At 51.7% G+C, this 26,576-nt stretch overlaps 7 protein-coding genes across 7 annotated transcripts; 4 read left to right on the top strand and 3 right to left on the bottom strand.

Moving 5' to 3' along the window:
* Window positions 1-81: 81 nt before the first annotated feature.
* adaB (chromatin-binding transcription regulator ADA2) lies at window positions 82-2,457 on the bottom strand. The gene is made up of 3 exons (XM_025636627.1): window positions 1,874-2,457; window positions 406-1,812; window positions 82-356 (listed from the first exon to the last, which is right to left on the bottom strand). Exons 1-3 carry the CDS (start codon window positions 1,964-1,966, stop codon window positions 288-290), a joined length of 1,569 nt encoding a protein of 522 aa, XP_025486053.1. The 5' UTR covers window positions 1,967-2,457; the 3' UTR covers window positions 82-287.
* Window positions 2,458-3,438: 981 nt separating this feature from the next.
* On the top strand, window positions 3,439-5,737 carry BO82DRAFT_409016 (serine/threonine-protein kinase; the record flags this gene model as incomplete). Its single annotated transcript, XM_025639714.1, has 5 exons — window positions 3,439-3,460; window positions 3,548-3,691; window positions 3,772-4,932; window positions 4,994-5,358; window positions 5,415-5,737. The coding sequence occupies 5 exons, from the start codon at window positions 3,439-3,441 to the stop codon at window positions 5,610-5,612; spliced, it is 1,890 nt and encodes a 629-aa protein (XP_025486052.1). The 3' UTR covers window positions 5,613-5,737.
* A 978-nt stretch (window positions 5,738-6,715) lies between these two features.
* Window positions 6,716-10,283, bottom strand: BO82DRAFT_323162 (coatomer subunit beta'). Its single transcript, XM_025632790.1, has 6 exons — window positions 10,058-10,283; window positions 9,876-9,938; window positions 9,804-9,825; window positions 9,714-9,745; window positions 8,386-9,654; window positions 6,716-8,331 (listed from the first exon to the last, which is right to left on the bottom strand). The coding sequence occupies exons 1-6, from the start codon at window positions 10,073-10,075 to the stop codon at window positions 7,087-7,089; spliced, it is 2,649 nt and encodes an 882-aa protein (XP_025486051.1). The 5' UTR covers window positions 10,076-10,283; the 3' UTR covers window positions 6,716-7,086.
* Window positions 10,284-10,616: 333 nt separating this feature from the next.
* On the bottom strand, window positions 10,617-11,623 carry BO82DRAFT_359672 (complex I NDUFA5 subunit family protein). The gene is made up of 3 exons (XM_025636626.1): window positions 11,034-11,623; window positions 10,863-10,967; window positions 10,617-10,802 (listed from the first exon to the last, which is right to left on the bottom strand). Exons 1-3 carry the CDS (start codon window positions 11,576-11,578, stop codon window positions 10,739-10,741), a joined length of 714 nt encoding a protein of 237 aa, XP_025486050.1. The 5' UTR covers window positions 11,579-11,623; the 3' UTR covers window positions 10,617-10,738.
* Window positions 11,624-11,828: 205 nt separating this feature from the next.
* On the top strand, window positions 11,829-14,654 carry BO82DRAFT_323155 (putative disulfide isomerase). The gene is made up of 4 exons (XM_025632789.1): window positions 11,829-12,367; window positions 12,429-12,510; window positions 12,565-14,091; window positions 14,153-14,654. Exons 1-4 carry the CDS (start codon window positions 12,156-12,158, stop codon window positions 14,513-14,515), a joined length of 2,184 nt encoding a protein of 727 aa, XP_025486049.1. The 5' UTR covers window positions 11,829-12,155; the 3' UTR covers window positions 14,516-14,654.
* A 222-nt stretch (window positions 14,655-14,876) lies between these two features.
* Window positions 14,877-16,102, top strand: BO82DRAFT_348394 (cytochrome b-c1 complex subunit 10). The gene is made up of 5 exons (XM_025633827.1): window positions 14,877-14,936; window positions 15,109-15,179; window positions 15,427-15,480; window positions 15,585-15,732; window positions 15,786-16,102. Exons 1-5 carry the CDS (start codon window positions 14,934-14,936, stop codon window positions 15,792-15,794), a joined length of 285 nt encoding a protein of 94 aa, XP_025486048.1. The 5' UTR covers window positions 14,877-14,933; the 3' UTR covers window positions 15,795-16,102.
* A 1,549-nt stretch (window positions 16,103-17,651) lies between these two features.
* Window positions 17,652-19,487, top strand: BO82DRAFT_297712 (amino acid permease; the record flags this gene model as incomplete). The annotated part of the gene is made up of 3 exons (XM_025631958.1): window positions 17,652-17,910; window positions 17,968-18,082; window positions 18,143-19,487. The coding sequence occupies 3 exons, from the start codon at window positions 17,652-17,654 to the stop codon at window positions 19,485-19,487; spliced, it is 1,719 nt and encodes a 572-aa protein (XP_025486047.1).
* Between the last annotated feature and the right edge of the window lie 7,089 nt (window positions 19,488-26,576).

Genomic DNA, 26,576 nt, shown 5'->3' with positions numbered 1-26,576 from the left:
TTCCTTAGCTCACTATGCTCGGCTTTAGATTGAGGCTTTAAGCACTTATCATTATGCACAGTTTACAGCATGTCAGTAAACTCGAAGAGAATTAAGCAGTGTATTCAGAGAAAAACTCCAACAGATCTACTACACCAAACACTAGTCAGATCAAGCTATGCATCATTCATGTCGGTCAATACAATTCAAATCACATCAACATCCATCCTGCCCTTCCAAACGCCTCCCAACTCCATTACAAAACACACACACACACACACAAGATCAGAGATATTCGTGTAGTCAGATCACCCCTTGTTGATCCAGCCACTGTGCACCATAAAGTCATAGATCCGACTGGTCTTGGCACTGTCGATCTGCGGAGTTGTCAGTACATCGTCGAAAGTCAGAGCGTCAGAGCATTACCTTGCAAATGGTCCGTGCATCCTTCTTCTTCAAACTGCCTCCCTGCTTCATCGACTCCTTCAGCAGTGTCTCTTTGATGACCAGGTATGGCTTCGGTTGTATATGAAGCACATTGCACACCTCTACCTCCTCCTTTGTCAGCAAATGCAGATCCGGGGCAGCTTCGTTCTCCAGCTTCCACGGAATCACCCCGTTCAGCGGCTGCACAATGAACTTGGTCTTCGCCGGCGGCGTCGGCGTGCTGATCCCGTCCCCGTTGGAGGCAAACATCCGGTCAAAGTCATTCATCGGCTGACTGGGAGGCTCGGGAGCTTTCGGGGCACCAGGGGTGCCTGAGGCCTTCTGAAGCCGCAGAGGCAGCTCTGGCGTCGTCAACTGACTAGCCGCCGACGGCTGTTCGGGCTGCTGTTGCTGCTTCGGTCGTGTGCTTGCGAATCGGTCAAATGAGCCCTGCGGCGCCATCCTCTGGGCGCGCTGTTGCTTCTCCTGCTCGTATTTCTCGCCACCTTTTAGATCCCCGATACCCATCTGCCGCCATTCCTGCAGCTGCGAGATGGCCAGACGCAGGTTGTGCTCGTACTCCAGTCCCTTGTTGAACTCTTCAAAGTCGTCGTGGTTCATCATCCGGGCAAACGGTTTCGCCTTGTTGAGCAGATCCCGTTCCTCTTTCGTACGCTTCTTCTCTAGCGCCGTGTTCTTCCGGTACTCGAGCAGGTTGTGCTCAAAGAGGACCTTCTTGCGCTCCGTGCGCGCCGTCAAGCGCGAGTTGTAAATGTCCACCACCGTCATCTTCAACTCCATCTCCGCATCCAGCTCACCGTTCGCGGTCTCGCCCGCACCAGGCTCAAAAGTCATATGCTGCACCGCCTCTTCCGCATCGTTCATAAATTCGGTCTCGAACTCCAACCGACCCGGCATGTAACCCTGCACTTCGTGACACGCTGGGACACTAGCAGTGGGCTTCTGCTTGGGCGTGGTCGGCGGAGCGGCCTTAGCGGCCTCTTTGCGCTCCTCGATGCGTCGCTTCTTTCGCGATTGGAACTCTTCCTTCGATATGGAGTCGGACAGGCGGGTGTCGTCAGGATCGGCGCGCTCCGGCAGTGGGAAGTTGGGGCTGTCGATGTATGTACTGATGTAATGGTCTCGAACCTCCTCCTTGGTGCGGTAGCCTCCAATGTGATCGGCAATGTCGGCCCATGACCCCAGCCCGTAGATGTCAGCACCTTCCAGCAACAAGAGCTCCTCGTCAGCACCCCAGTCTTCCTGGAAGATGGGCACCGAGTTCTGCTCGATCACTTGGAATGGGTGTGTGGACGGATCATGGTTCTTAGATTTCTCTCCGGCTGCGAAACAGGGAACGCAGAGGTCATATTCGTGGCAGGAGGGATGGGCACAGGATACGCGAACCTAAAAGGCGCGGACGAGGTTAGGTCTTGTAAACAATCACAAAGTATGAGGGAGAGTGTACCGTCGAAGTCACATCAACCGAGCAGATATCGCAATGATATTTGGTGCCTGCTTCGGTGCCGCGCGAGGCGGTCTTCTTCCGTATTACACCCATCGATCGCGGGTCCCTCTCATCCTCCACTGTTCCCGTGTCCGTTGCGACCACACCGACGCGCCCTCCAGTCAAGGCCGAGGGCTATATTTGAATTGAATTGAAAGCTTGCGCGGGGAATGGATTTAAAGGGAGGGGGCTTTGGGTTGCCGATAAGAGACCGCAGAGTGGTCGAGACCGCCCAAGAGATGCAGTGCTGACTGGAGAGTGTCTCCGCCGAGTTACCGGGTAGGAATGAGTAAGGAAATGCCGGGGAAACGGCGGGACAGCAAGTCACGTCAGATCGTATTGATGGTCAGCGGCGGAGTTCTTGGACAGGCGATCAGGTTGCACAGATAGCAAGAGTGGTATCGCTAACACAAAGGCCGAGGTGAGCGGGAAGTGCATTAGTGACTAGGTAGAGGGTAGAGAGGTTGAGCTGAGAGGTCGGCAGTCGTTCCCCGTTCCAGTCCGGGATAGACGCTGCCCACTGGTGGGTGCACTGAGTGGTCGGATGAGCCTGAGGTGTGAGTCCCGGGCCCCTCCCAGCCTACTAAAATAGGTCATTGGCGGGACATGGAATACATAATCCAACTTGGGCGGTGGCTGAGTTATTGGGGCGAGTGCGCTGCCCGTTCCTTGTTTAGGACTAGCCGGGTGGTCAGGGGAGGGAAACAGTAGTGGGTTCAAGCAGGGTTGCACCGCCGCAGTTCGCGTTTCAGGAGATGTATGCCTCAGGTGTCAAGACAATCTTGTCGGTTCTGGGTAAGATATCAAGGTGTCAAGGTGTCAAAAGGTACTCCGGTGTTAAGGCAGCGATGTGCCTGACCCAATCATCTCTTTTTCCCCCTCCACTTTTCTCTCCCACATCCAGTTCAGCCCTGAGGCATCCCGTTCTGTCCCTGTTGGTTGATTCAGTTCATCCTCCCCCCCCCCATCTCCCTCCCCTCTTTCAAAGTCTCCTCCCTCTTCTTCCCCTGCTCCATTTTCGCTCCTTCTCACTCGCTCGGTCTTATCAAGCAAGTCTCTCTCTAAATATTTATCTTGTACTCATTTTGTCTCAACTATTTTTTTGTCGTGTTGGGCTTGTACCTCCTCCTCCATTTTTGCACGTCGGAGGTTGGTTTCTTGTACAGTGGATAGTTTGTATCGCTGCCCGTGTTATCGCTCAATCCTCCCTCCTCCATTCTCCCCTCCCTCCCCCCCTCCCTCCCTCTTCTTCCCCCCCTCTCTCCTCCTGTTGCTGACCGCTGTGGCTGTGGCGGTTCTGCATTCTATCAACTGCACTTGACTGGTCTGGCTCTCGCTCGTCCTTTGCTATTCCTAGGCCTCCCCCAGACTCCTTCTGGCCTTTCCTCCCTATTCTCATCGGTACTCTTCTTGTCTTTCCCCGTTTATAAACATCTGTCCCTGGACAGATCGGTTTTCCCTTCCTCCTCCTCGTCTCCTCTTCTCCTGATTTCTCTCCTCACCACTTCATCAAATCCACCGTCACAATGTCGTGGAAAATCACTAGAAGTATGTAAACCCCCAAGGTGCTTTCGTGTTCCTATTTTCGATCATGCAGGCTAACGGACATTCTCTCTCATCTTTCTTGGCCGACAGAACTAAAGGAAACCCACCTCGCTCCTTTGACCCAAACCTTCGGGCGGTCGTCCTCCACATCCACCATCAAGGGTGATTCCGGCGAAGAGACTCCTGTGGCCTCGCAAACGCCCACGATCTCACCATCCATTGCCAACGGGATCAGTATGTTTGCTTTTGCCCACTGCTTTTGCCTCCCCCTTTCCCCCGATCGCCGACCGTCCTAACAAAACCTCCTGCTCTAGATGCCTCGGAATCGCTGGTTTCCCCGCCCGTGGCCCCTGTCAAGCCCGGAATTTTGATTGTCACCCTCCATGAAGGTCGAGGTTTCGCTCTTTCGCCTCATTATCAACAAATCTTCAACTCGCACTTCCAGAGCAGCAATGCCTATGGCATGCGTCCCAGTTCATCCTCCTCCCACTCCGCTCATGGCCAAGCCGGATCCTTCGTACAAAGCGCCCGCCCACAGTCGACGAGTGGAGGCATCAATGCTGCCCCCACCATCCATGGTCGCTACTCCACCAAATACCTTCCTTACGCCCTCTTGGATTTCGAGAAGAATCAGGTCTTCGTCGATGCCGTGTCTGGATCGCCGGAAAACCCCCTTTGGGCGGGCGACAACACTGCTTACAAGTTCGACGTTTCGCGCAAAACCGAATTGAATGTCCAACTCTATCTTCGTAACCCTGCCGCTCGTCCAGGTGCCGGTCGCAGTGAGGATATTTTCCTCGGTGCTGTCAAGGTCCATCCTCGTTTTGAGGAAGCTCTGCCCCACGCAGAGGACCCCAAGAGCAAGAAGGACAACAAGCAGCCACAAGAACGTCAGTTTGGCCAACTTGGCGCGGAATGGCTGGATCTTCAGTTCGGCTCCGGTTCCATCAAGGTTGGTGTCTCGTTCGTCGAGAACAAACATCGCAGCATGAAGCTGGAGGATTTCGAACTTCTTAAGGTCGTTGGTAAGGGTAGTTTTGGCAAGGTCATGCAGGTCATGAAGAAGGATACTGGTCGGATCTACGCCCTCAAGACCATTCGCAAAGCTCACATCATCTCCCGCTCCGAGGTGACACACACCCTGGCGGAGAGATCAGTACTCGCCCAGATCAACAATCCTTTCATTGTTCCTTTGAAGTTCTCCTTCCAGTCGCCGGAGAAATTGTACTTTGTTCTAGCCTTTGTCAACGGAGGTGAGCTGTTCCACCATCTTCAGCGGGAACAGCGGTTCGATATCAACCGCGCTCGATTCTACACCGCTGAGCTTCTCTGTGCTTTGGAATGTCTGCACGGATTCAAGGTCATCTACCGTGATCTCAAGCCAGAGAATATTCTTCTCGATTACACTGGCCATATCGCGCTGTGCGACTTCGGTCTGTGTAAATTGGATATGAAGGATGAGGATAGGACGAACAGTAAGACCCCCGGAGAGTACGCACATGATTCCAAATCGACTAACCAGTCTCTTAACAATAGCCTTCTGTGGTACCCCCGAATACCTCGCCCCCGAGCTCTTGCTTGGCAACGGATACACCAAGACAGTCGACTGGTGGACCCTGGGTGTCCTCCTTTATGAGATGCTGACGGGTCTCCCCCCGTTCTACGACGAGAACACGAACGACATGTATCGTAAGATTTTGCAAGAACCTTTGACATTCCCTAGCACCGACATTGTTCCCCCCGCTGCTCGGGATCTCTTGACGCGACTACTCGACCGTGATCCCCAGCGTCGATTGGGTGCCAATGGTGCCGCGGAGATCAAGTCGCACCACTTCTTTGCCAACATTGATTGGCGCAAGCTGCTCCAAAGGAAGTATGAGCCAAGCTTCCGACCCAATGTGGTATGTTGAGTCACTAGATCTTTACTGTTATCGTTATCGTATACTGACTGATGCAGCTGGGTGCTCGCGACACCACGAATTTCGACCGTGAATTCACATCGGAGGCCCCACAAGATTCTTACGTCGATGGTCCTGTTCTGTCGCAGACGATGCAACAACAGTTTGAAGGCTGGTCTTACAACCGTCCGGTTGCTGGTCTTGGCGATGCTGGTGGCAGTGTCAAGGATCCCTCCTTCGGAAGCATTACCGAGTAAAGGCCTTGTTGCCTGCCACCATCGACTGAACGTTCTTGAGGTGGACTCAACACGAACACAATGTGACACCAAAACACGGAGAAGGAATTGTTTGAAACAATTTCTTCAATCTGTTCCCTTTCCATCCGCATATCCTACCTGCGATGTAGCTCGGGTTTCTCTCATCATTTTCGCTGTCTTTCTCTTATCCCCTCACTAGCACAGGGAGTACGTGAGGCTTTTTTGTCGAGACTTTTGCTTTTCTCCTCCATGGCAGTGATCCTAGTTGAGCGCTTTGTGTGTTTTTTTTTAACCTACATGGTTTTGCATCCAATACAATCGAGGCAGGTCCCTTTGGTCCATTTCTCAATTCCTGTCTTTCCCTTCAGTCATCACGACCGTGTCTGTTCACTCTTGTCTCGGGTTCGTCTACTTCAGTGAAGTGTTGGGCCGCCAGGTATCTTTTACTGGAGACGCTCAAGCGGCAGAAGCAGCGACACGCCATCGCTCCTCTCTCGTCCGCGCCAACAAACCTGACTTCAACAGATCCCCGATATTCATCTTGGTCTCGGTCTATCTACCCTTTGATGCTTTTGACTTTGGTCTGCTGGCCTGATCCAATCGAACCTTGTCGAGGCTTCTTTTCTGTCTCCTTCCGGAGGAACTGGTGTCCATCGGGGATTTTCGAGCTCAATTTTTGCCCACTGAACATCAAAAACTGCATGAGTTCCTGTGTCAGCGGTCTCGACCTAGACATCTTGTTTTCTATTTTCCCTATAGCTCGATACCTTTCCTGCTGTTGCTTTTCGGTCTGATTACGTGGAATGGAGGGACGGGGAGAAAGAAAGAACTACGGAAAATAAACTTCTCCTACTTTGTTCCCGCGATGTGACTGGCTCATAGACAACAATTGACGTTTCTTTTTCTGCCTGTGACAGTATGACCCAATGCGTATGTTCTGAATGCATAGATGTGATTGGTCTTGCGGCCGTAAGCAGCACATAGATACTGGGTAGACCATGAACTTCAACATACGGATGTTTGGCCTGATTGACAGTTGAGACAGGCGGAAAGCAACATCATGAGAAGACTATACACCATACTTCTATGGGAGGAGCACAAGTGAGACATAGTATTGATTCATAGCGAACAGGTCTGAAAAACAAATAGCTATGTAAGGGGAAATTGGATCAGAAAAGAGAATAGTGGAAGCGGGGGGGAATATCCCACGCAAGCAAGATTTAGCTGTTTGACAATACATTTGAAACGGGGAATAAAAAGAAGAATGGAAGGGGAAGTGTGAAACCAGATGCCAGAAACAGAAGAAGAGGGCGTTGTGGAAGCTTTCTTTTCGTCGCATAGGTCTCATCCTACGGCACAGTCCTCCTTGAGTTAAATACAAGCACAAGCATACACACATACCATGCCACAAAAAACAACAACACAAACAAAAAGGGTCTATCTTAAGCGGGATGGTCGGTAAAAGTGGGGTTTTTTACTCGGATTTCTCTTGCTCCTCGTCCTCCTCGTCCTCCTCATCCTCTTCGGCTTCATCCTCGGCAACGACCTCCGCGTCATCCGCCTCAGGTTGTACTTCGGGGGCACCGTTGTCTGCGGTCTCATCGTCGCCGTGGACGTCGATCAGGGACTCAGATGAGGGAGGCTCCGAGACGGCGGGAGCAGCGGCGCCGCCCTCGGTTTCGAGGCGGATGTACTCGTCCCATTCGGGGAAGAGGTCATCATCTGCGGCGGCGTCGGGAGTGCCGGGGGGGATACCGATAAGGCGGGCAATCTTGGTCTTTCCCATGGACTCCAGGGAGGCCTTCCACTGGGCGACGAGGGCGGGGGCCCGCGAGGGCTTGTAGGTCTGGGCGAAGAGGACGGATTCGGCGAGACGGTTCGTCCGCACCAGGAGGTCGATGCAGCCGTCGACGTCGCCGAGGGACCAGTAGGTGGAGAAGGCGACGTTGTGCAGGCCGGCTTCCGAGGCCTGGGCGGCCAGCTGGCGGAGCCCGTCCTTGCTGCCGCTGGCGGTGTGCAGCAGGAGAAGGGAGCCCACGTCCTTGGCATTAGTGAAGCATTCTTGGGCCAGCGCCAGGTTCCAGCCCGCGAGGGCGGCGTCTCCGACGATCTTCCACTTGTGCTCGACGTTGGCTTTGCGGGCGATCTCGAGGGCGATCTCGAGGTTGTTCAGGGCAAGGGCCAGCTCGAAGCGGTGTTCCGGGTCGGTGGCAACCTCGAGTGCCATCTCCTTGTACCCCTGGCCTTCCAGGAAGCGGGCCACCTTGTTCATCTGATCCTGGGGAACGTCCTGGAGTAGCTCCGCTGCCGTCTCCAGGTCGCCGCGCAACACCACCGTCTGGTACTCGACCATGCTGAGAGACAAGCCGAACGATACGACGTTGACATCCTTGTCGGCAAGGTAGACGCGGCCGTCACGAGGCAGATAGCCAAGGACATACATGCCCTGGTCGAAGTGGGAGATGGTGTAGGTTTGGTCGCCAACCAGGTAGTTGAGGCGATTCGTCGAGTTCGTGTAGATGAAGCAGTCTCCAACCCACTGACCCGTGCGAACAGACTCGTTAACATCAGTGACAACCTCAAAAGCGGACTCCACGCCATCTTCGTCGGCTTCACCGGCGTTCAAGCCCTCGATATAGTTCTCCCGGGAGTATCGGAGGACATAGAAAGAATCCTCACAGGCAAGAGTCACCAACTCTCCGGACTCGGACCAGTATACCTAAGTGAATTGTTAGCGACAATCCAAGGGGTAATTTCAGTTCCTGCTACTCACAGCCTTGGGGTCAACTTCAATGCGGCGGACCAGGTTTCCAGTCTCCCAGTCAAACATACCAATTCCGCCTTGACCTTTAACACCCAGCAACACACCGTCTGTGAGACCTTCAGCTTGGAAGCCTACATCAAGCCCGCCGCTGACTTCCTTGAAGTTCTTGAAGATCTTGACACTAGTGGTCGACTCGCGGATGGCATAGTCATTGCTGTTGTCCTTCGAGCCCCAAGCGAAGTCCAAGGCTTGCCCGAATGCCTTGTTGCGCCACGCAAGAGCAGTGTAGATGATGTACTCGCCATCACCGCAGACCGACACGAAACGTCCGTTGGGGGAGTGGGACAGGGTCTGAGGGTAAACCTCGCACGATCCCAGCTCTTTCGTAGGCAGCGAAAGCGGTGCACCATCCTTAATACTAGCATCGCCACCCTTAATCACTGTCGAGACAACTTCATTATGTCTGGCCCAGATAATCTTTCCTGAACCGTCCATGGAAACAGCTGGCTCTTCCCGTCCCATCTTCACGACTACTGCACCATCGTCGAAACCAATCGCAACGCCTTGCCGACCTCGCTGGTAAGAGACACACCACGCTCTCTCCAGCCCGTAGCTTAAGGACTGTTCGAGTCTGTATGTGTTTGCATGCCAAATCTTGATGGTTCCGTCTTCAGAGCCGGAGATAATGACGGGCAGTTCCGGGTGATAGCATGCGAAAGAAACGTTGCTTGTATGTCCCTCCAAAGTAGCAATGAGCGCTTTCGTAGTGTAGTCCCACACCTTAACAGTCCGGTCATCGGAGGTGGTGAGAAGATATGGTTTGTCCGCCTGCGGGTAGTAATCGACATGGTTCACACCCTTGGTTTCATGGGCCTCCAGGGTGAAATTGGCATGTGGTGAGCCAAGGCTCCAGATCTTGACGGTCCTGTCCAAGCATGCGGATGCGAATGTGTTGGTATCCTTGGGATTGATTGAGAGACCCATCACATAGTGGCTGTGGCCCTCGTAAACCTGGACACACTTCCAGCCTTTCTCCCAGTCCCAGAGCTTGATTGTCATGTCATCGGATGCGGTCAGAACGAATGGTTGCGTGGGGTGTACTGCAATTGAGCGAATGTAGTCCGGGTGGGCCTCGAACGAAGCTATCTTCTCGGAGGTGTTGTAGTTGTAAACGCGGAGCTGGAAGTCATCTGAACCGCAGACAATCCAGTTCTTGCGGGCAATGAACCGACCGGCTCGTACAGGTACATCGGTAAGCTCGAAGGTTTTGATGATTGACTGACGAGATGTACATTTAGCGATCTTAACGTACGTGATGTAACGGTATGGCAACTTACTTGAGTCTCATAGGACCAGATGTAAACGTGACCTGTGTAATCGTATTAGCGCATTCGCAGCGATGGTCGACATGCTATTCTCCAACGCACCGCTGTATAGTGTGGTAAGAATCTGGGAAATGTCAGCGTCTGCCCACAGTTACTCATGTTTAGAATACTCACCCATGGCTCTGTTGGATGGAAGTCAATGCCCTTCACCCGCTCGGAGCGGGCGAACAGCTGTCTCTATTCAGGAACAACAACAACAGTCAGCGGATTGAACATTGTTCGTAGACTCCGACACCAAACATATGCTAGCTCTCCTGAGGCCAAGCCTGCATCTCCTCGAGGGTCGACATCCATACCTTAACATCCAATTTCATCTTGTGTGGGGAATGAAGGTCGCGATTATGTGCGGCGTCGGAGGACGGACTGTGAGAAGGAGGGGAAACCAGGCCACGAGCCGCTCAAACAGCCCAGCCCGGGGACGTCAAGAACTCCCGAAGGGAAAATATGCGAAAAGCGCAAAGAGAAGAAAAAAAGTCCTCAGCCTGAATGGCCTCCGAGGTCAATGCAGATACTCAAGAAGTGACAGCGATGTGTCCACAAGGAGATGGGAATCCCGCCAGCTATCTGGAATCGGCTAGCGACAGGGGGAGACTCACCGCCTTTGGTTCTGGATCATCCCCCCTCGTGGGTGGCCGGGGGCCAGTCTTATGTCTACTACTTTGAAAAATGCGAATGTAGAATTTAACTAATTCGATTTGGACGCTGTCATCACAGTTCCATGTGCCATAGCAGATCCTGCCTAACATCAAACCCTACTGATCATTGTCCTGGACATTCAGCATGATAAGCCCCTTCAACCAGCGGTTATCAGCAATCCAGACACAATCCACGGGGAACCTTAGCTCATACAACAACTTATACATCATCATGCAATTGTGATTGGTTTCGATTGGACACACGTAAACTTATAATTACAAACAATGGGAATTCTTAAGTCAAGTCTGTCGTTCATGAGAAGACCCTATTATGCCGAGCACTTACTCGGGGCGCTCGAAGTAAGACCACTGGCCAGGTCTAGCCTTCTCCTCAAGTTCCTCCCAGCTGTGATCATATCAGTATTGCATTCCAGACCATCGTTAAGCCATGTTGAAGTCGACTTACGCTTTCGACTTATACAACTCATCAACAACCTTCAGTTCACCCTCGGCGACCTGAATGATTTCCTCAATAAGACCGGCACCGATTTGCTGCTCAATTTCAGAGATCCTGTATCCATAGCATCAGCATCTGCCACCCAATAAATCACTTCTGGAGAGGGCAATCTCCGCATACTGTTCTGCCGTCAGAGCGGGCTCAGCCTCCCACTTCTGCTCCTCAGGGTGGAAGTCCGATTCATTGTTCTTGGGAGAAGAAGCCTCCGCCAAGAGCTGTGTGAAACGGGCTTCTTCTGCTGGTGTACGAGCGGGGCCTTCAGTGGTCGCCTCCAAGGCTTCACCATCCCACTCCTCTCCTCGGGCATTGTCGCTGCCATCAAGGCGCTCAGCACCTGCGTACGTGCCATTGGCTTGTAGAAGGCTAGAGAAGCGCTCGGGCTCATCACCCACGGTCTTCTTCACGCGCTCCAACCAAGCTTCAAATCCAGGCGGCTTCGTGGACTCAATGATCTGCAAACGGTGGCGAGTCAATGCCTCGGTGGATTGACGGTAGACAGAGGACTCAGGGAAGGACTTGAGCTTGTTCAAGGTCGATGTGTAAAGGAAAATCAGGGTGGGACGAGGGCTAGGGTGAGTGTTCAGGCCGGTCAAGCCGGTGGGAGCGAAAGGCTCCAAGTAGCGAGCCGGCTTGACATTAGCCAGCAACCGGAGTGTCGACCTCATGCTGGGCGGAGGGTGTGTGAGGTAGTGAAAGGAATGAGAAAGACCCAGAGGGGCGTGTGGTATCAAGCCCAATGGCAAACGGCAGCGGGGTGACTTATCGGGTCGTTCATTCACGATGAGCACACTGAATCGGGATGGCTGCACGAAGGGTTGAGGTTCCGTCCCGGATCACGGAGGAACCTAACCCCGAGCCTTCCTCCTGCGCCTCTTCCTCCTCCTCCGGCCATCATCTCAATGATGTCTGGTTTAATGGTAATCTTATAATAGGGGTGGCCTCCTTCTCGCCTGCGTCCTCTTCTCCGTTCGGTGGCTTGTCGTCCTATCGACGTACTCCGCGAGGACATCTGCTGCATATTCTTGGAGCACCGAATTATTGCTGATTGCCCCCTGTCTGAGTGGTTCCCCGACTCCTGGCGATCCACTCGTTTCTAGACCACCCGTCACTTCCACTCCGATGTGCCACCTGTGAACGGCCAATACTTGTTTTCTGATAACTTTTATCTTGACTCTCACTACCAAATCCCCTTCTTTCCAAACAAGGACCTCAAAGGCTTCTTGTCCTTGACCTACAGCCAGCATGAGGGCGTCTTTGCTGGCATGGTCATTCCTTTCCCTCCTTTCCATCCCGACATGGGCTACGTCCGCCGATGATGCTTCTCCCAAGCACCATCTCGCGAAGAGAGATGGCTCGACCGAGCCCAAGTCGACTCTCTTCAATGGCATCGAGGTTCCGCCTGTCAAATCTTTGACCCCTGATGATTTCGACGAAACTGTTAAGAATGGTTACTGGTCAGCACACTCTTCAATGCGCCACGTTAGATTGGCTGCTCCAGGCTAACAGGCCTTTCAGGTTTATCAAAGAGTATTCTCCGTCATGTCCGCACTGTCAGAAGATTGCGCCAACTTGGCAGACACTCTATGAGTTCTACTATGTAAGTCGCATCACTGCAGTTTCATCCCCTACTGCGTATTCTGATTCTTCTCAGACCTCGGATCCTCTGTCCTCGTCCTCTGGAAAGTCGTCCGATACCCAGTCCCTGAATTCTTTCGATAAATTCTACAACTTCCACTTCGCGGAGGTAAATTGTCTTGTGTACGGGGACCTGTGCCGCAAGTTGGAGGTGAAATACTTTCCCACCTTCGCTTTGTATCACAATGGCGAGATGGTTGAGCAATTCACGGGAAAGAAGAGTATGCAAGGGCTGAGCGAGTTTGTCGAAGAGAAGCTGGAACAGATCAAACCTGGCTCTCGGCCTGCACAAGGCCTGAACCTGCCTAAGCCGGGCGACACAAGTGTTGATACCAAAGCTCAACCCGACGCCCCTGTCGCTAAGGACAAAGACCCTGAAGCTGGCGCTAAGGCTGGAGAGAAGCATAATGAGCAGGCTGCGCAGCTTGCCGCTAGTGATGCTCCTGTTGTCAAGGATGCCGCGCAGATCAAGGCTAAGCCACCCGGTCCAGTGAACCCTCAGGGCATTTCTGTCCCTCTTACGGCGGAAAGCTTCCAGAAGCTTGTTACTACTACGCAAGATCCTTGGTTCATCAAGTTCTACGCTCCTTGGTGCGGTCACTGTCAGGCATTGGCTCCTAATTGGCAAGAAATGGCCAGAGAGATGCAGGGTACTCTCAACGTCGGCGAAGTAAACTGCGATGTCGAGACTCGGCTTTGCAAGGACGCCCGAGTCAACCAATTCCCAACTATTTATTTCTTCCGTGGCGGTGAACGGGTTGAGTACAACGGTCTGCGTGGTCTGGGTGATCTGGTCAATTATGCCAACAAGGCCGTGGAGATCGGCTCCGGCGTGCAGGATGTGGACGCTACCACTTTCAAGGAACTGGAAGAGAAAGAAGACGTCATCTTCCTTTATTTCTACGACCACGCAACGACGTCTGAGGACTTCAAGGCTCTTGAGCGTCTGACTCTTAGCTTGGTCGGACATGCCAGACTAGTCAAGACTAACAGCGCCGCCCTCGCTGAAAGGTTCAAGATTTCTACCTGGCCTCGTCTTCTGGTGTCTCGAGACGGTCGCCCAAGTTACTACAACGCACTCGCTCCCAAGGATATGCGGGACTTCCGGCAGATTCTGGGATGGATGCGGTCTGTTTGGCTTCCGATTGTCCCCGAACTTACGGCATCCAACGCTCGTGAAATTATGGATGGTAAATACGTTGTACTAGGTATTCTAAGCCGCAAGCATTCGGATGAATTCCTGCAGTCTAAGAGAGAGCTGAAGAATGCGGCTCATGAATGGATGGACAAGCAGGTTCAGCTGTTCCAGCTGGAGCGCGCCGAACTTCGTGATGCTAAACAATTGCGGATTGAAGAGGCGGAGGACCGCAATGACCAGCGTGCGCTTCGGGCTGCTAAAAACATGCGTATCACCATTCGCGAGGACGACAAGAAGCAGGTCGGTTTTGCTTGGGTTGATGGTGATTTCTGGGAGCGGTGGCTACGGACTCAGTTCGGAATCGATGTGGAGAACGGAGAGCGTGTCATTATCAACGACCAAGATGTAAGTTTCTTGCAGGCGGTACAAAGACCACTTGTTGTGCATTGGACTGACCTTCTCTTAGAACCGACGCTACTGGGATACGTCCTCCAGCGGAGCATCCATTATGGCATCTCGCACTTCGATTCTCGAAACTATTCCTCTTGTGGTTGCCAACCCCCCTAAGCTCACACCCAAGTCTACCGTTGGCACTTTTGAGTCGATCTTCTTCTTCACTCGTTCTTTCATTAGCGGGCATCCGATTTTGTTCGTCATTATCTTGATCCTGTCCATTGTCGGTGCCACATTCGTGGCTCGAGGCAGAGCGGCGAGACGCGGAGGTCGAGGCGGTATTCTCGGTGTTGCCGGGAACTCTAGCGGAGGTTTCTTCAACCTCGATGGCAAGGAAGGACTCTTGAATGGTGGTTCCACGGGCAAAGTAGATTAAATTGTGAATCGGGGTGGTGTACAGTTACCTTTTTTTATTCTTTTTCTATTACCCAATTTTCTTCTTCAATTTTATTTTGGTGTCCTTTATGCTACAAATCTTGATGATACTGGGACTAGTTCCGCTCCCTCGCTTTTTCTTCACCTAGTAGTAGCTTGCTGGCACATACAACGAGCTTGTACACAGTCCCAACGTTCTTGTATACTTATACTTCGAGGGGGCATGAGGTGTGGAAATGCGCGATATCTGATTCGACAGGCGTGTTATCACGTGATTTGCAATTTGGGCGGCTGATTGGCCGCGGGCGGTCGGACGAACGTCGCGGAGTCTCCCGGTTTTCGTCGACAGCTTTCAACGTGTAATTGCAGCCTCATATCGTTCACTGGAGCAGAGTGTGCCTCCTTCGACCTCAAACAAAATGGTATGTACATGCCGATAAATCCTCACTGGGCCGACAATCTGAGAGTCGCATGACTTCAAGTTGTCGCATCCAGTTGAGTAGTGGCCAACCCCGGACCCGGCTATGTCACGGTGATAGACTATGGAAAGGGATAGCAATTGTCAATTGCTAATGTGAATCGTTGTCTGAGTAGGTTTTCTCTCAGACTCTTCGCCGCGCCGCGGCTCAGAACGCCGGTGGCTACCGTTCTCCCTTCGGTCCCAAGTGAGATATACCCCAGAATCGTCGTTACCTTCGTCCCAGCGCAGGCATCAACGCTGGCACTGAGCCAGCCCTGCAAAGCTCCGCTTCGCTCCATTCAGCGGTCATTGATATGACAGGGCGTCTGATCGATACAGAGCTCCGCTTGTGCCTGAGCGGGGGATGACTCATGGCGAACTGCTGCATACACAGAGTGGAATAGCGAAAGGTGCATGAGAGCGATTACGGCTAACAGACTTACTCGAATCAGGTACTCGACTCCCCGCCACTGGCACGGTCTTACCACCCGGTCCGCTGTCACTGCGTGAGTGTCTTCCGCCTTGTGTTCAAACGTGCCGTCTTCGCGCAAGTGTCAGAAACGGCAATAGCATTGCGATAGCGTCGACTAACGTACGATCAAAACAACAGTGGTACCATTGCCAGCGGCTTCGGTGTTAGCGCCGGTGTCTTCCTTCTGTTCTTCTTCGGCGAGGTCCCCCGTGTCCGCCGTGACATCCTCCAGAAGGTCCCCTTCCTCGATGAGTACTTTGACCGCACCGTCGCCCCCGAGGACAACGTATGTGGGATTCTACTTCATGCCATCCGCACGAATGCTAACACTCAAGGCAGCCCTTCTAAATTATGTCCTTAACCTCGAGACAAATGTTGTTTTTCCATTATACACAAGACCCGGTCACCCTGTACGGATATACCGCTTCATAGCTGGACAGCAAAAGAGACTTGAGGTGCTGTACGTGTAGAATAGCGATGAGTTTTTAATAGCACATACTAGAGAATGCCTGCTTGGACGAATTGTTCTCCAGTTTTCCTAACTTTTTGTCCGTGTGTGTGTGTCAATATGCTTTCATGACAGAAGTAGCTTCAGTTCTGGTCTTTCATGTGTGGCAACAGAGGTCTTGCATCTTAGGCCATTCGTTCACTTCGATCAGTAGTCTAGTTCTGTCTCTGCAGGCTACGCACTCAATCATTTAGCCGGTCTCTCATCACTGGCGAGTGCTTTGACGTATCGAATCGTCTCAACCCAGCAACGAAGCTCACTTGATGCGGGTCCACCATGAGCTGGGGTCGAGCCAACGACACTGGCAATGCGCAGAGGAGGCCTTCTTTGTGCAGCTAGTATGTTGATATCAAAGCGCTGCAGATGCCCGGTCAATCTGCTTTGTATCCGCAGCAGCAGGGGAATGAGGAGACAATTTATGAGCTAGTTGCATACCCTCCACATCAAAACGTAGGTGTACCCTCTTAACGAGAGAAATATACGGAGGGTAGAAGAGCGTGATAGATTCTCGGTGCGTTGATTGTGTTGTCTAGCCAGCTCTGTGTGCACATATAAAGTAAGAGTCCGACTGGTTAAAACCTACTTAGTTATCACTCCGCCACGGCCGGAGAATATCACCATCCAACAACACCCACTTGCGTCCCTACCGATTTTCCTTGCCTTTGTGCTCGGACATAGACAGCAAAGTCTTGTGCCATGGTTCTCGCATAGCTAGTCAGCCATATTCGAATGCAGAAACGACAGTAAGGAAGCATCAAGCCTCTCAAGCTTGATAGGATAGTGGACCTCTGACGTTCCTCTATCGTGGGTCCGCTTCGTTTAGATGGCGTCTTGTCAGGAGAATCGTTTATCAAGGTTAACTGACTATGCTCATTAAAGTAGGTCCAACCTGGCCAAGTCCTCTTATCTCTGGCTGTTCTGTGGCTCACATCTCATACCTAGTCAGCAGCATCCTTTCCATACAGCCTTATCATCTGCAGCCCTGCAGCCAACCATCTCCTCCGATAAGTACAGCTTGCGAACCTCTGGCCGGTTGTCCGAGCACTAATACGAATCGTCGCACGATAATTTCTTCTTCCGAAGCGCGCGAAGTTTCCCTACCTAGTAAAGTCAGGTTAATAGGTTTCGGGAATTACTGGTTTAAATTCCAGTTGGGGTCGATTTGACCAGATGTGATTCGGGCTTTGGGCATCTCGACATCGGCTTCCGCGTGCGAGCTTCTTCTCCTTGATATTCCCTCCAATCCGATTGTCCAGTAGATCGGTGAATGACCTGGTGCCAAGCGTATCAGCGTCTGGTTCCCCCCCCCCCGCCTCGGCTAGTCGCAGTTCTAAGATCCATCCATGATACTATGGGGTCGATAGATGTGTATCACCCGCTATAAAGATTGATTGGTGCCGTCTCTGTCGGACCCTTCGCCTGACGCGGTACAGCTGTTCTCTCGATAGATAAGATGGCCATCTTATATTGCGGTGCATCCTCAACGCGATGTATCGGTCTCAAGCTCACTCAGTTTTGCTCGAAAAAGAGCGTCTCACAAGGCTCAGCTGTTGTGTGACTCTTCTGTCTAGCAGTGCTTGCTCTTTGTCTCAAAACTATCTACGAATAACGCCGCGTCCGAAACCTGCTTATCATTGCCCCTCTTCTCTGGGGTGTCTGACTAGGACGCCTAGCAGAGCATTTCGCAAGTCTTCACCATGTCTGTCTCTGAGCATAATATCAAAACTGCTCTGAAGGCACCGATATATGCGGATGTCAATCATGCGCCCGTCACTAGTATCTTGCCCGAGGGCGACCTCCCTTACACCGATCATGCGATGGATGCGGATGAAAGAGTGATCGTGGCCCTCGGATACAAGCAAGAATTCAAGCGCGAGTTTGGGCTATGGACCACTTTCTGCGTGAGCTTCTCGGTACTCGGCTTGCTCCCCTCGTTCGCGAGTACAATATACTACGGTATCTCCACCTTCTCCCCGATGGGTCGCCATTATGAAGGAAATGGCTAACATGTAGAAGGCATGGGCTATGCAGGAACTGCCGGTATGGTCTGGGGGTGGATTGTCGCCATGTTGTTCATCCAGTGTGTCGCGATGTCTATGGCCGAGCTATGCTCCGCAATGCCCACTAGGTGGGTGCCTCTCCACTGATATCTGCCTAGCCTTAGATCCGAGCTAACGTTGATCACCAGCGGTGGTCTATACTATGCAGCGGCTGTCCTTGCACCACCAGGCTATGGACCTTTTGCTGCGTGGATCACCGGATGGTCCAACTGGATCGGGCAGATCACCGCAGCACCGTCGGTCGACTACGCCCTAAGTGCCATGATCCTGGCGGCTGCCTCGATCACAAACCCCGACTACGTGCCTACCAATTGGCAAACCTTCTTGTTAACCACATTCATCATGATCATTCATACCGGGATCAGCAGCATGCCCACCCGGTGGGTTGCTCGAGTTAATTCTTGGGGCTCAACGTTCAATATTCTCGCACTGATCGTGACACTCATCGCAATTCCCGCGGGGACGACGAACGAGCCGAAATTCACCCCCTCCAAGGAGGTCTGGGGCACTATTACCAATCTGACTGACTTTCCCGACGGAGTCGCGGTGCTCATGACCTTTGTTGGTGTTATCTGGACGATGTCTGGGTACGACTCGCCCTTTCATCTCAGCGAGGAATGCTCCAACGCCAACATTGCCTCGCCGCGGGCGATTGTCATGACCTCTGGAGTGGGGGGAGTGTTTGGCTGGTTCCTGCAGCTCGTGGTCGCCTACACGGTGACCGACATCAACGCTGTTCTGGACTCTGATCTGGGACAGCCATGGGCATCCTATCTGTTGCAGGTCCTTCCGCAGAAGATTGCGCTGGCTGTTCTAGCTCTCACCATAATCAGCGGCTTCTCCATGGGCCAGGGTTGCATGGTAGCCGCATCCCGAGTCACTTACGCCTACGCTCGAGATGACTGCTTCCCTCTGTCGGGCATCTGGAAGAAGGTCAACACCCACACTCAGACACCCGTCAACGCGGTCATCCTCAATGGGGTTCTTGGGATTTTGATGTGTCTCCTAATGCTGGCCGGTTCCACGGCCATCGGAGCCCTGTTCTCGATCGGTGCCATCGCGCAGTTCTTTGCCTTTGCTGTTCCCATTGCCATCCGGGTATTCTTTGTAGGGAATCGGTTTCGCAAGGGACCCTGGCATCTGGGTCCCTTCGGCCCCTGGATCGGGGGCGCGGGCGTGGCGTTCGTCCTCCTCATGATCCCAATCCTTTGTCTCCCCAGCGTCACCGGCAGCGACCTGACTCCCGATCTGATGAACTGGACGTGTCTGGTCTGGGGCGCGCCGATGCTGGCGGTGGTCATCTGGTGGTTCATCGACGCGCACAAATGGTTCAAGGGTCCCGTCGTCAACGTGGAGCATGCGATCCACGCCGTCCAGGACCAAACGATCATCGACGGACTGGGGGAGGATGACGAAGTCGTTGGCCACGAGGCAGAACCGGCGCATCCGTCGAGTAAGTCTTCTGCGAAGTAGCGATTGTAAAACATAATTTCTGTGGATCCTGGTGTACCATACCCAGCTTGATACCATTTCTGTGTTTGTATCGACTTGTTGGGACATCATTGTTGATTTCGATCTGCGAACCACTTTTGGGGGAGTTTGACTGAATCTGAACTCTCAGGCGATATACCGCAAGTGCACGAGTTCATATGAAATTCCAGCTTCGAACCTGCAATGACTATACAGCATGACTGTCCGGTCGGACCTGATAATTACGAGACGATAGTATCTACAGCCTAGCAGCCACGGGCCGGTTCCTTTTAGATTGAAGTTCGGTTCCAAGTTATGCGTTCACTCCTCGGACATAGTCAGTCGATTCCCCAGAGCTCATTTCCTGATGCGCTCTCCCCCATACTGGCCTGGTTATGCCACTTTATCTCCAGGCAATCACTGTAAAACCCGCCCATCCTGCACACCCTGGAACGCGATTGTCTACATGCACACCTGTATGTAGCTACATGAAGCAAATATCGCTCCACCTTAAGGGTTTTCCTTTTCCAGTTCCAGGTATCAAAACCCCCAGCATATCAACATGTAAGATCGTCTTCCCACCCAGCACCCCAAGATAGCCAGCCATGCCTGGCAGACTCGACTTGAACAAGAGTGAAATCGCGAAAAGTGAGCTATACAATGCATTCGACAATAGTCACGACGGACAGGACCTGCAATCTCTGTGGAAGAGCGTTGTGCATCACGGGTGTAACCTTCGGGGGATCTCAGCTGCCTCCGTCGTCGTTGGGGGGGTATTCTGGAAGGGGAGGTTGGTAGGCTGATAGGTTGGCTGGTGAGACAGCTGCAGGTGTTTGTGTTACAACGGGATGTTTGACATCCCGTGTGTCTCGGAGTCTATGTTTGGTTTGTGAGCTTGGCTGGATCGATGGGGTCACTTTAACTGAGTAGATATATAGTCATAGCACATGCACGCCTACTTTAGGTGAGGGGGTTTCTTAACGCATAATGTTCTTTGATATGTTCAGTGAGTTCTGAGTTGGAATTGACTGCTCTTTGAGTCATGTGGGATTGATTCGATATGGACCCGAGCGCTGTTCGGGATGTAGATCGGGTCCTGATCTCTACTCGTATCTGTAAACATATAATAACTACTATGTATAGGACCCGTGTAGCAGAACACAACTACTCCACTACGTCCTTCTCAGGTACTTTCGTTATCCCTCGGATTCAATTGATCATCTAATCACCACCCCCTTGTAAATAATCTATCACCACGGAGTATGGAAGTACATCCAGAAAAGGTACAGTATAAAGCATAAAATGCAGCCCGAGTAAGTACTCTACAGACTGTACTGTACATAGTACACTCCAAGCAACCATCGCGCAACCTCAACCTCCAGTAATATCCTCGGTAAACCACTCCCCACTCCGCAATGCGATCGGTTCTCCTTCCCTACGCACGACTCCACCATTCAAACCCTGGACAGTGTCCAACGAAACAGCACCCGATCGAATGAATGGGCTTGTTCGGGATCAGCGGGCGGGCATGCGGTGGGCAGGTAAGGCGGGCGGGCTGCGCTGACCTGCGACAAGACAAGGGGAAGAGAATCAAATAAACATTCAGCGCTGACCCTGCTGGCTGGCTGGCTGGCTGGCCCCCCTTTGCCCATCGTCATTGTCATTGGGGCCTAGAAACCTAATTGATCCCGGTTGCAGTCCTGACTGCAGCAGCAGCAGCAGCAGTAGCGTCGTCTTAATAGGCAGAAGTCTCCGACTGGAGTTATTGGAAGGGGGGTAAACAGTGGGCATCACACCACTCATCTGGGCTGGTTTCGAATTTACCTGCAGGTACCGGACCAGCCCTTCTACCTTTAGTTGATGGGGAAGGATTTGGGGGCCAAGACGCATGTTTGTGAGGGAGTCTTGGTTTGTGGGTGTTTTGGGCGTAGTATAGGATTGGATGAGGGTTGAGGTAACTTAGCTTGAGATATACAGTACAGTGAATCTCTTGGTTTCTAGGTGGTTTGGCTTGTTCTAGGTTTTATATACTTGGAGTAGAGATTCCTGGCGTTATGGTTGGATGGGTAAATAACATCCAGTCAACAATGTGTGCAAAGTGATCAATGCCCCTGTTATCGTACTTCACCACACCATCCCGACAGTGGAAGAATGCTATCTGCCTGAGGCAGAGGGGAAGAGGAATCCGAAGCGTGTGTGCAAAGAACTGTCTCCAATCAACGCCCGCTGCTTCCGAATCACCCGTCCATTCATCGAATCCAGGTTGGCGAGTCCAGATCGGTTGAGAGTGCATGGATGGATAAGTAGGTAGGTGATGAGTACAGATATTCTCAGTCCTCTACGTCATGATCACAGAAACCCCTCATTGGCCGATTAACAACAGGTTACAGCAGTCATGTTGAGTTTGATTGAGTGATCTGATGAAGGACACTTCCAATGGCTGAGACATGCATACGTACATACATACATTCATAAGCACTTCATAACTATTCCACATACGAATACAATGTGCCCAGAAAACGAGCACGAGACCGATTCCCCTTTCCCCTCGATTCCACCCCTCCTCCTCCTCCTCCTCCTCCTCCTCCCTCCCTCACTGCCCCTCCTTTGCGTCCCTGGGTGATTAATCATGATGGTCATGATTGACAGGGGAAAAACGGAGGGGGGAGGGGGACAGAGGGGCAGAGGGGCAGAGGGGCAGACACACACAGAAAAAAGAAAAGGGCAAGGCGAAAAGACAAGAGAACCCGGAGCCATGGGAATGGAGGGGCTGGTTGTGTTCGCGAAGAGAGAGTGGAGATTCCTCCTCCATTGACACTTGGCCACTGGGCACCTGGCAGACACGACCCTCGGTTTTTTTTTTTGCATTTCCCCGTTCGTCCGCTCGCCCTCAACAAGCCACTAGACTACCAGACTTACTCGAGTAGGGAAGACATTACAGCAATAATCCAGTCAATCAAACTACCACTCCATAGTTCCACTCCCAAAGGAGATAATAATTCAGCTTGTTATTTCACTCAACTTTGCCCAACCACCATGATTATACTACGGGATTTCAAACACATCAAAACACATCTATCCAGGTTACGAACGACTGACCCCAAAAGTAGTTTGATAACGGCCTTTCCCCGTCTAGGATACCCATTCTGGAAGGTTACTTAGTAAGTTGATCATCAGGCATTGTCATCAAGGTTAAGTCAACTTGGGCTCCGTCCGAGGTATGTCGGCTACTGTACACTGTAAGCCCGCATTGTGGCTTGTAATTGTCGGTGTTGCTGTTGTCGTTAGCCTAGAAGACGGTCGGTCAGTTTCTGTTGGTTGGTCGGTGGCAATTTTATCTGCGATTATCTTCTAAAGAGAGGATAATTTAGTCTGGATCAAGAAACTGGAAGAGATAGCTTGAACTACTCATGTACATGTGTTTTGTGTGCTCAAGTAGTAAATACGTACAGGACAGTATCAGATATCAAGGTTAATCTCCGTGCAATACATTATCCCTGCAAAGTGGTTCATTATCTGATCGCGCCTCAGGCAGCAAATGTTTATGTGCCCCTCCCCGCCCGCGCGGTGCGGTGGAGGAAGAGGCGGAGGGGGATCGCTCTCCTCGCGTGCCGCTTGTTTGAACCTTGTTTTTGCTGTGTGATGATGGGCTACGCCGGAGGAAATTAGGAATTGTACGAGCCCAAAAGGTCTTAGTTCTACAAAAGCATTTCCGTGAAGAGATCCATGACGCGGCCTTTCTCCCGGTTCTCAATCGTCGTCCGATATGTGCTGAGCAATTGGCCCTGAAGTGCGTATCGGGTTGGTAAAGATTGCAATCATCCATATGGCGGATCGACGCGACCATGGGCCGATGGGACTCGAGTCCCTTGGATCCGTTACAGCTTTTTTCTTTTTCTGCTGGCGGGACTATACTCGAAAGGAAAGGAAATAATATCATTCGATTGAAATCCATTGTCAGCTACGCCCGCGGAATACTCGTTGTTCCTTTTCCCTTCCGTCGGATGCATGGATTACTAGCAGCAGTAGATAGATAGATAGATAGATAGATAGATAAATAGATACAGAAAGACCAGAGACATAAGCTCATCAGCCCTTAGTCGAAGGCATGACCTGATGTCCAACATACTAAGTACTGTGCATCTCCGCCATAGAACTCCGGTCAGTCATGGCATCGGAAATGATACTTCGTACATGTACTAGGTAGAGTATCTGGAGGGGCAGGAAGGAAGGATCTCTCCGGGTGTGCCAAGTTTGACACTAAGCAAGCACCCTAGTGAGCAGCGCTCCCCTCAATCCAACCTTAGGCAGTAGGATTTTTACTTTCCCCAAGCGTGACCAGGAGGATGGTAACTAGACTAAACAGCGGGTTTGGGGGATTTTTAGTGTTGGTTGCTTTTGGTGTATGTTAACTTAGCTTCCCAACTAGGCTCAGTTGGGGAAGAGTCTAAAGCCACTCCTCCCCGAAACAGGAAGAAACCAGCAGACCCTGGCTAAATCTAATCCCAGTGCACACACCAGTCGAGTCTTCCGTCAAGTTTTCTATTCGTGGCGATGAACTCTGCGAGGATTGATCCTGCATCGCAACCAAGGAGATAGGTATCAAAAGTCGAAATTTGAGTGAATCCCAAATTGCTCAGCACTATTGCTACTAGAGACACTGCTCAACACACAACAGCAATATCGTCATCACCATTAGTTAACAACACAACAACCACCAGCATACTCCAAGGCTCAGGCCACTGGGGAAAGAAAGCCTGGTCATCCTCGGTCGGACTAAGAAGGTTAGATGAGGTGTGTGGCGTTCTCGCCTCGCCAAATTCTCAGAGTCTGATTGGTTTCTTGAAGTCTCCCAATGCACTTCCGAAACCGAGCCGATACTTAAAAAAAGTGCAAAAGGTGAAGGGCCCAATCGAGAAGGATAGCGTGGTCTCTCGGCATTACTCCGGTCAGCTTCGGAAAAACCACCCTGGCCAGGGTAAAAGTGCCGAAGGAAGTTCCCGGTCAATCCCTCCAGGAGGCCCCGACTCACAGCACTTCCTTGTCTACGATCTTTGCGGACCATCCCCGACTCGGGCGAATGAGAGAGACGGGGGAGGAAAGCGCAAAGAGAACGATCTGCAAGCGGTACGGTATGGAGTACGGAGTCCTGTACCGGAGTACTGTAGTCTGTAGTCGTCTGTACCTGTCGGTGATGTCGCCCTACCGGTAGTCTTCGCCCACTCCCACTTCCTAATTTTGCATGTTGGGGATCCATACTTCGGCCTAGAGTGCTGACTAGGACCTGCGTGTATCAGTAGCATATCATCATGATTACCTATTTGAGCTAATTTTGATAGGGACCGTAGTGTTGATGGTTGCTGGTGCTGTTATGTCTTGGATCTATTTACCTTACCCCAACCACACTGCTGCGTGTTTTTTTTGCTGTTCTGTCCCTGTCACGTAGATGAATCACAATGGCGACTGTTCTTCTCGTCGAGCTGAAACCCTTGGTATAGTAAACAGGGCTAGCCTTGGCCTTTTGGTAAGTAGGGTTGTCTGGTATGTAGGTGGTAGTAGAGGTAGTACTCAGAGCCGAGGTGCACATCTATCGCAGCCACGACCTCAACCATCAGACTGACCGACGAAACTGAGACAGACAGACATCATCACTCAGCGGTCTCACAAGCGAAAGCCAAGCTTTGTGATGATGGAAAAAGCAAAAAGCAGACGACGATCCCATCGGACAATTTCTTCACCAACCATTGAGCAAGCACCTTTAGGCGAGTCAGTTCCGGGTTCCCCTCCTCACCAAGGTAGGAACGAAGAGAGACTCGAGGGTGCCGGAGTTCCGCCCTGCCTACCACACAGTACCATTTTTGTGGACACACAAGAAACAAAAAAGAAAAGCACATACATACCTCAAATTCTACCTATCGGCTTGCATGATGCTTTTTTTCTGCTTGCCTAAGTCTCCGACACATTTACGGTAGACTGAAGGGGATCATCCCACACCGCCTGGCTTGGCTGTCGAGATTTGTTCGTGGAAGTTTCCATGAGCGGAGCCTATCCCACCGGCTTCCGCTTGAGTTTTTTATGGAGCACCAAAAACGGGTTGGCCATGCCGCCGTGATCGGATCGCCACATTGGGCGAGGTGCAGGGGAGGGGGTTATTTTTTTCTTAAGCCCGGGAACACTTCCACTGGTAGTAACTGAGTCTGGGACGATGATGCATCATGCCAGTCTTACTCGAATGGGTTGTGGCAGTCAAAAGGAAAAAAAGCAAAGGCCGAAGACAATGATGATGACGATGATGAGAAGCCGGTCATCATTTGTTTTGGTCTCTTTTCTGTGCTTATTTCCTTGGAAGGAAAAGGAAGAAAAGAAAAAAAAGCCCTGTCCGCGCCGATGGGCGGGGAGAAAGGCGTAAGCGGCAAGTTGAGCGAGGATGGATTGTTGCAGAATGGGCTATTACGGAGTACGGAGTACACACAATCAACTTGGGTTGTGTGTCTGACACCGACCTCTTTCGTTCTTTCCCTGATAGACACTTGAGTACTGTAACTACCAAGTCCTAGTAACTTACCATTGGGAAATGTTGCTAAGCTCGGTATGGAATCTCACATTAGGAAGTCTTCTATCTTCCTTTGACTAGATGATGCTATTACTCAATCGATTCATCGACCGGTCGGTGATTGCAGTCTTCTGTTGTGAGGGAATTTCGGATTCTCTCCAAAAGTCAACAAGAAACAGTAGTCTGATGTTCTCTTATCTTCTTGTGGTATAGTGCGGGCTCGACCGCAGCAGAGTAAAAAAATTCATTGCTGGGTTCCTGCAAAAAATTGAGTGGTAGGTACCATTACTCTGCTCTCTGCTTCCGGTATGACGGCGAACCCAAATCCTTCTCACTATTAACTCTTCGACCACCCAGCGCGCTCCGCAGCCGCCACGAGATCGAAGCAAGAGATTTGAGAAGAGCACAAACGAAAAAACCTAACAACCAAAAGTGATGGTCGAAAAAGGTACGTACGTACTACTGACTCAACCATCCTACCTTTCCCGTCGACCCCCGGGATTTACCATCCGCGGTGTTCCGAAATGGATGACCATGCG

This window comes from Aspergillus uvarum (genome assembly GCF_003184745.1).
Source record: "Aspergillus uvarum CBS 121591 unplaced genomic scaffold BO82scaffold_102, whole genome shotgun sequence".
Taxonomy (NCBI): domain Eukaryota; kingdom Fungi; phylum Ascomycota; class Eurotiomycetes; order Eurotiales; family Aspergillaceae; genus Aspergillus; species Aspergillus uvarum.
Note: the sequence above shows the minus strand (reverse complement) of the source record. Positions and strands in the feature narration are given on the sequence as shown.

Coding starts and splice junctions, on each gene's coding strand:
- BO82DRAFT_323162 (XM_025632790.1), bottom strand. Junction 9,826..9,875: donor TCCATCCAACAGAGCCATGG/GTGAGTATTCTA, acceptor GACATTTCCCAG/ATTCTTACCACACTATACAG. Junction 9,655..9,713: donor TCTGGTCCTATGAGACTCAA/GTAAGTTGCCAT, acceptor ACATCTCGTCAG/TCAATCATCAAAACCTTCGA.
- BO82DRAFT_348394 (XM_025633827.1), top strand. Junction 15,180..15,426: donor CGTTCTCCCTTCGGTCCCAA/GTGAGATATACC, acceptor TACTCGAATCAG/GTACTCGACTCCCCGCCACT. Junction 15,481..15,584: donor ACCCGGTCCGCTGTCACTGC/GTGAGTGTCTTC, acceptor TCAAAACAACAG/TGGTACCATTGCCAGCGGCT.
- adaB (XM_025636627.1), bottom strand. CDS start 1,966: ATGGGTGTAATACGGAAGAAGACCGCCTCGCGCGGCACCGAAGCAGGC. Junction 1,813..1,873: donor CGGTTGATGTGACTTCGACG/GTACACTCTCCC, acceptor CGCGCCTTTTAG/GTTCGCGTATCCTGTGCCCA. Junction 357..405: donor ATGCACGGACCATTTGCAAG/GTAATGCTCTGA, acceptor ACAACTCCGCAG/ATCGACAGTGCCAAGACCAG.
- BO82DRAFT_359672 (XM_025636626.1), bottom strand. CDS start 11,578: ATGAGGTCGACACTCCGGTTGCTGGCTAATGTCAAGCCGGCTCGCTAC. Junction 10,968..11,033: donor CCCGCTCTGACGGCAGAACA/GTATGCGGAGAT, acceptor CTATGGATACAG/GATCTCTGAAATTGAGCAGC. Junction 10,803..10,862: donor GAGTTGTATAAGTCGAAAGC/GTAAGTCGACTT, acceptor ATATGATCACAG/CTGGGAGGAACTTGAGGAGA.
- BO82DRAFT_323155 (XM_025632789.1), top strand. CDS start 12,156: ATGAGGGCGTCTTTGCTGGCATGGTCATTCCTTTCCCTCCTTTCCATC. Junction 12,511..12,564: donor CACTCTATGAGTTCTACTAT/GTAAGTCGCATC, acceptor GATTCTTCTCAG/ACCTCGGATCCTCTGTCCTC. Junction 14,092..14,152: donor TCATTATCAACGACCAAGAT/GTAAGTTTCTTG, acceptor ACCTTCTCTTAG/AACCGACGCTACTGGGATAC.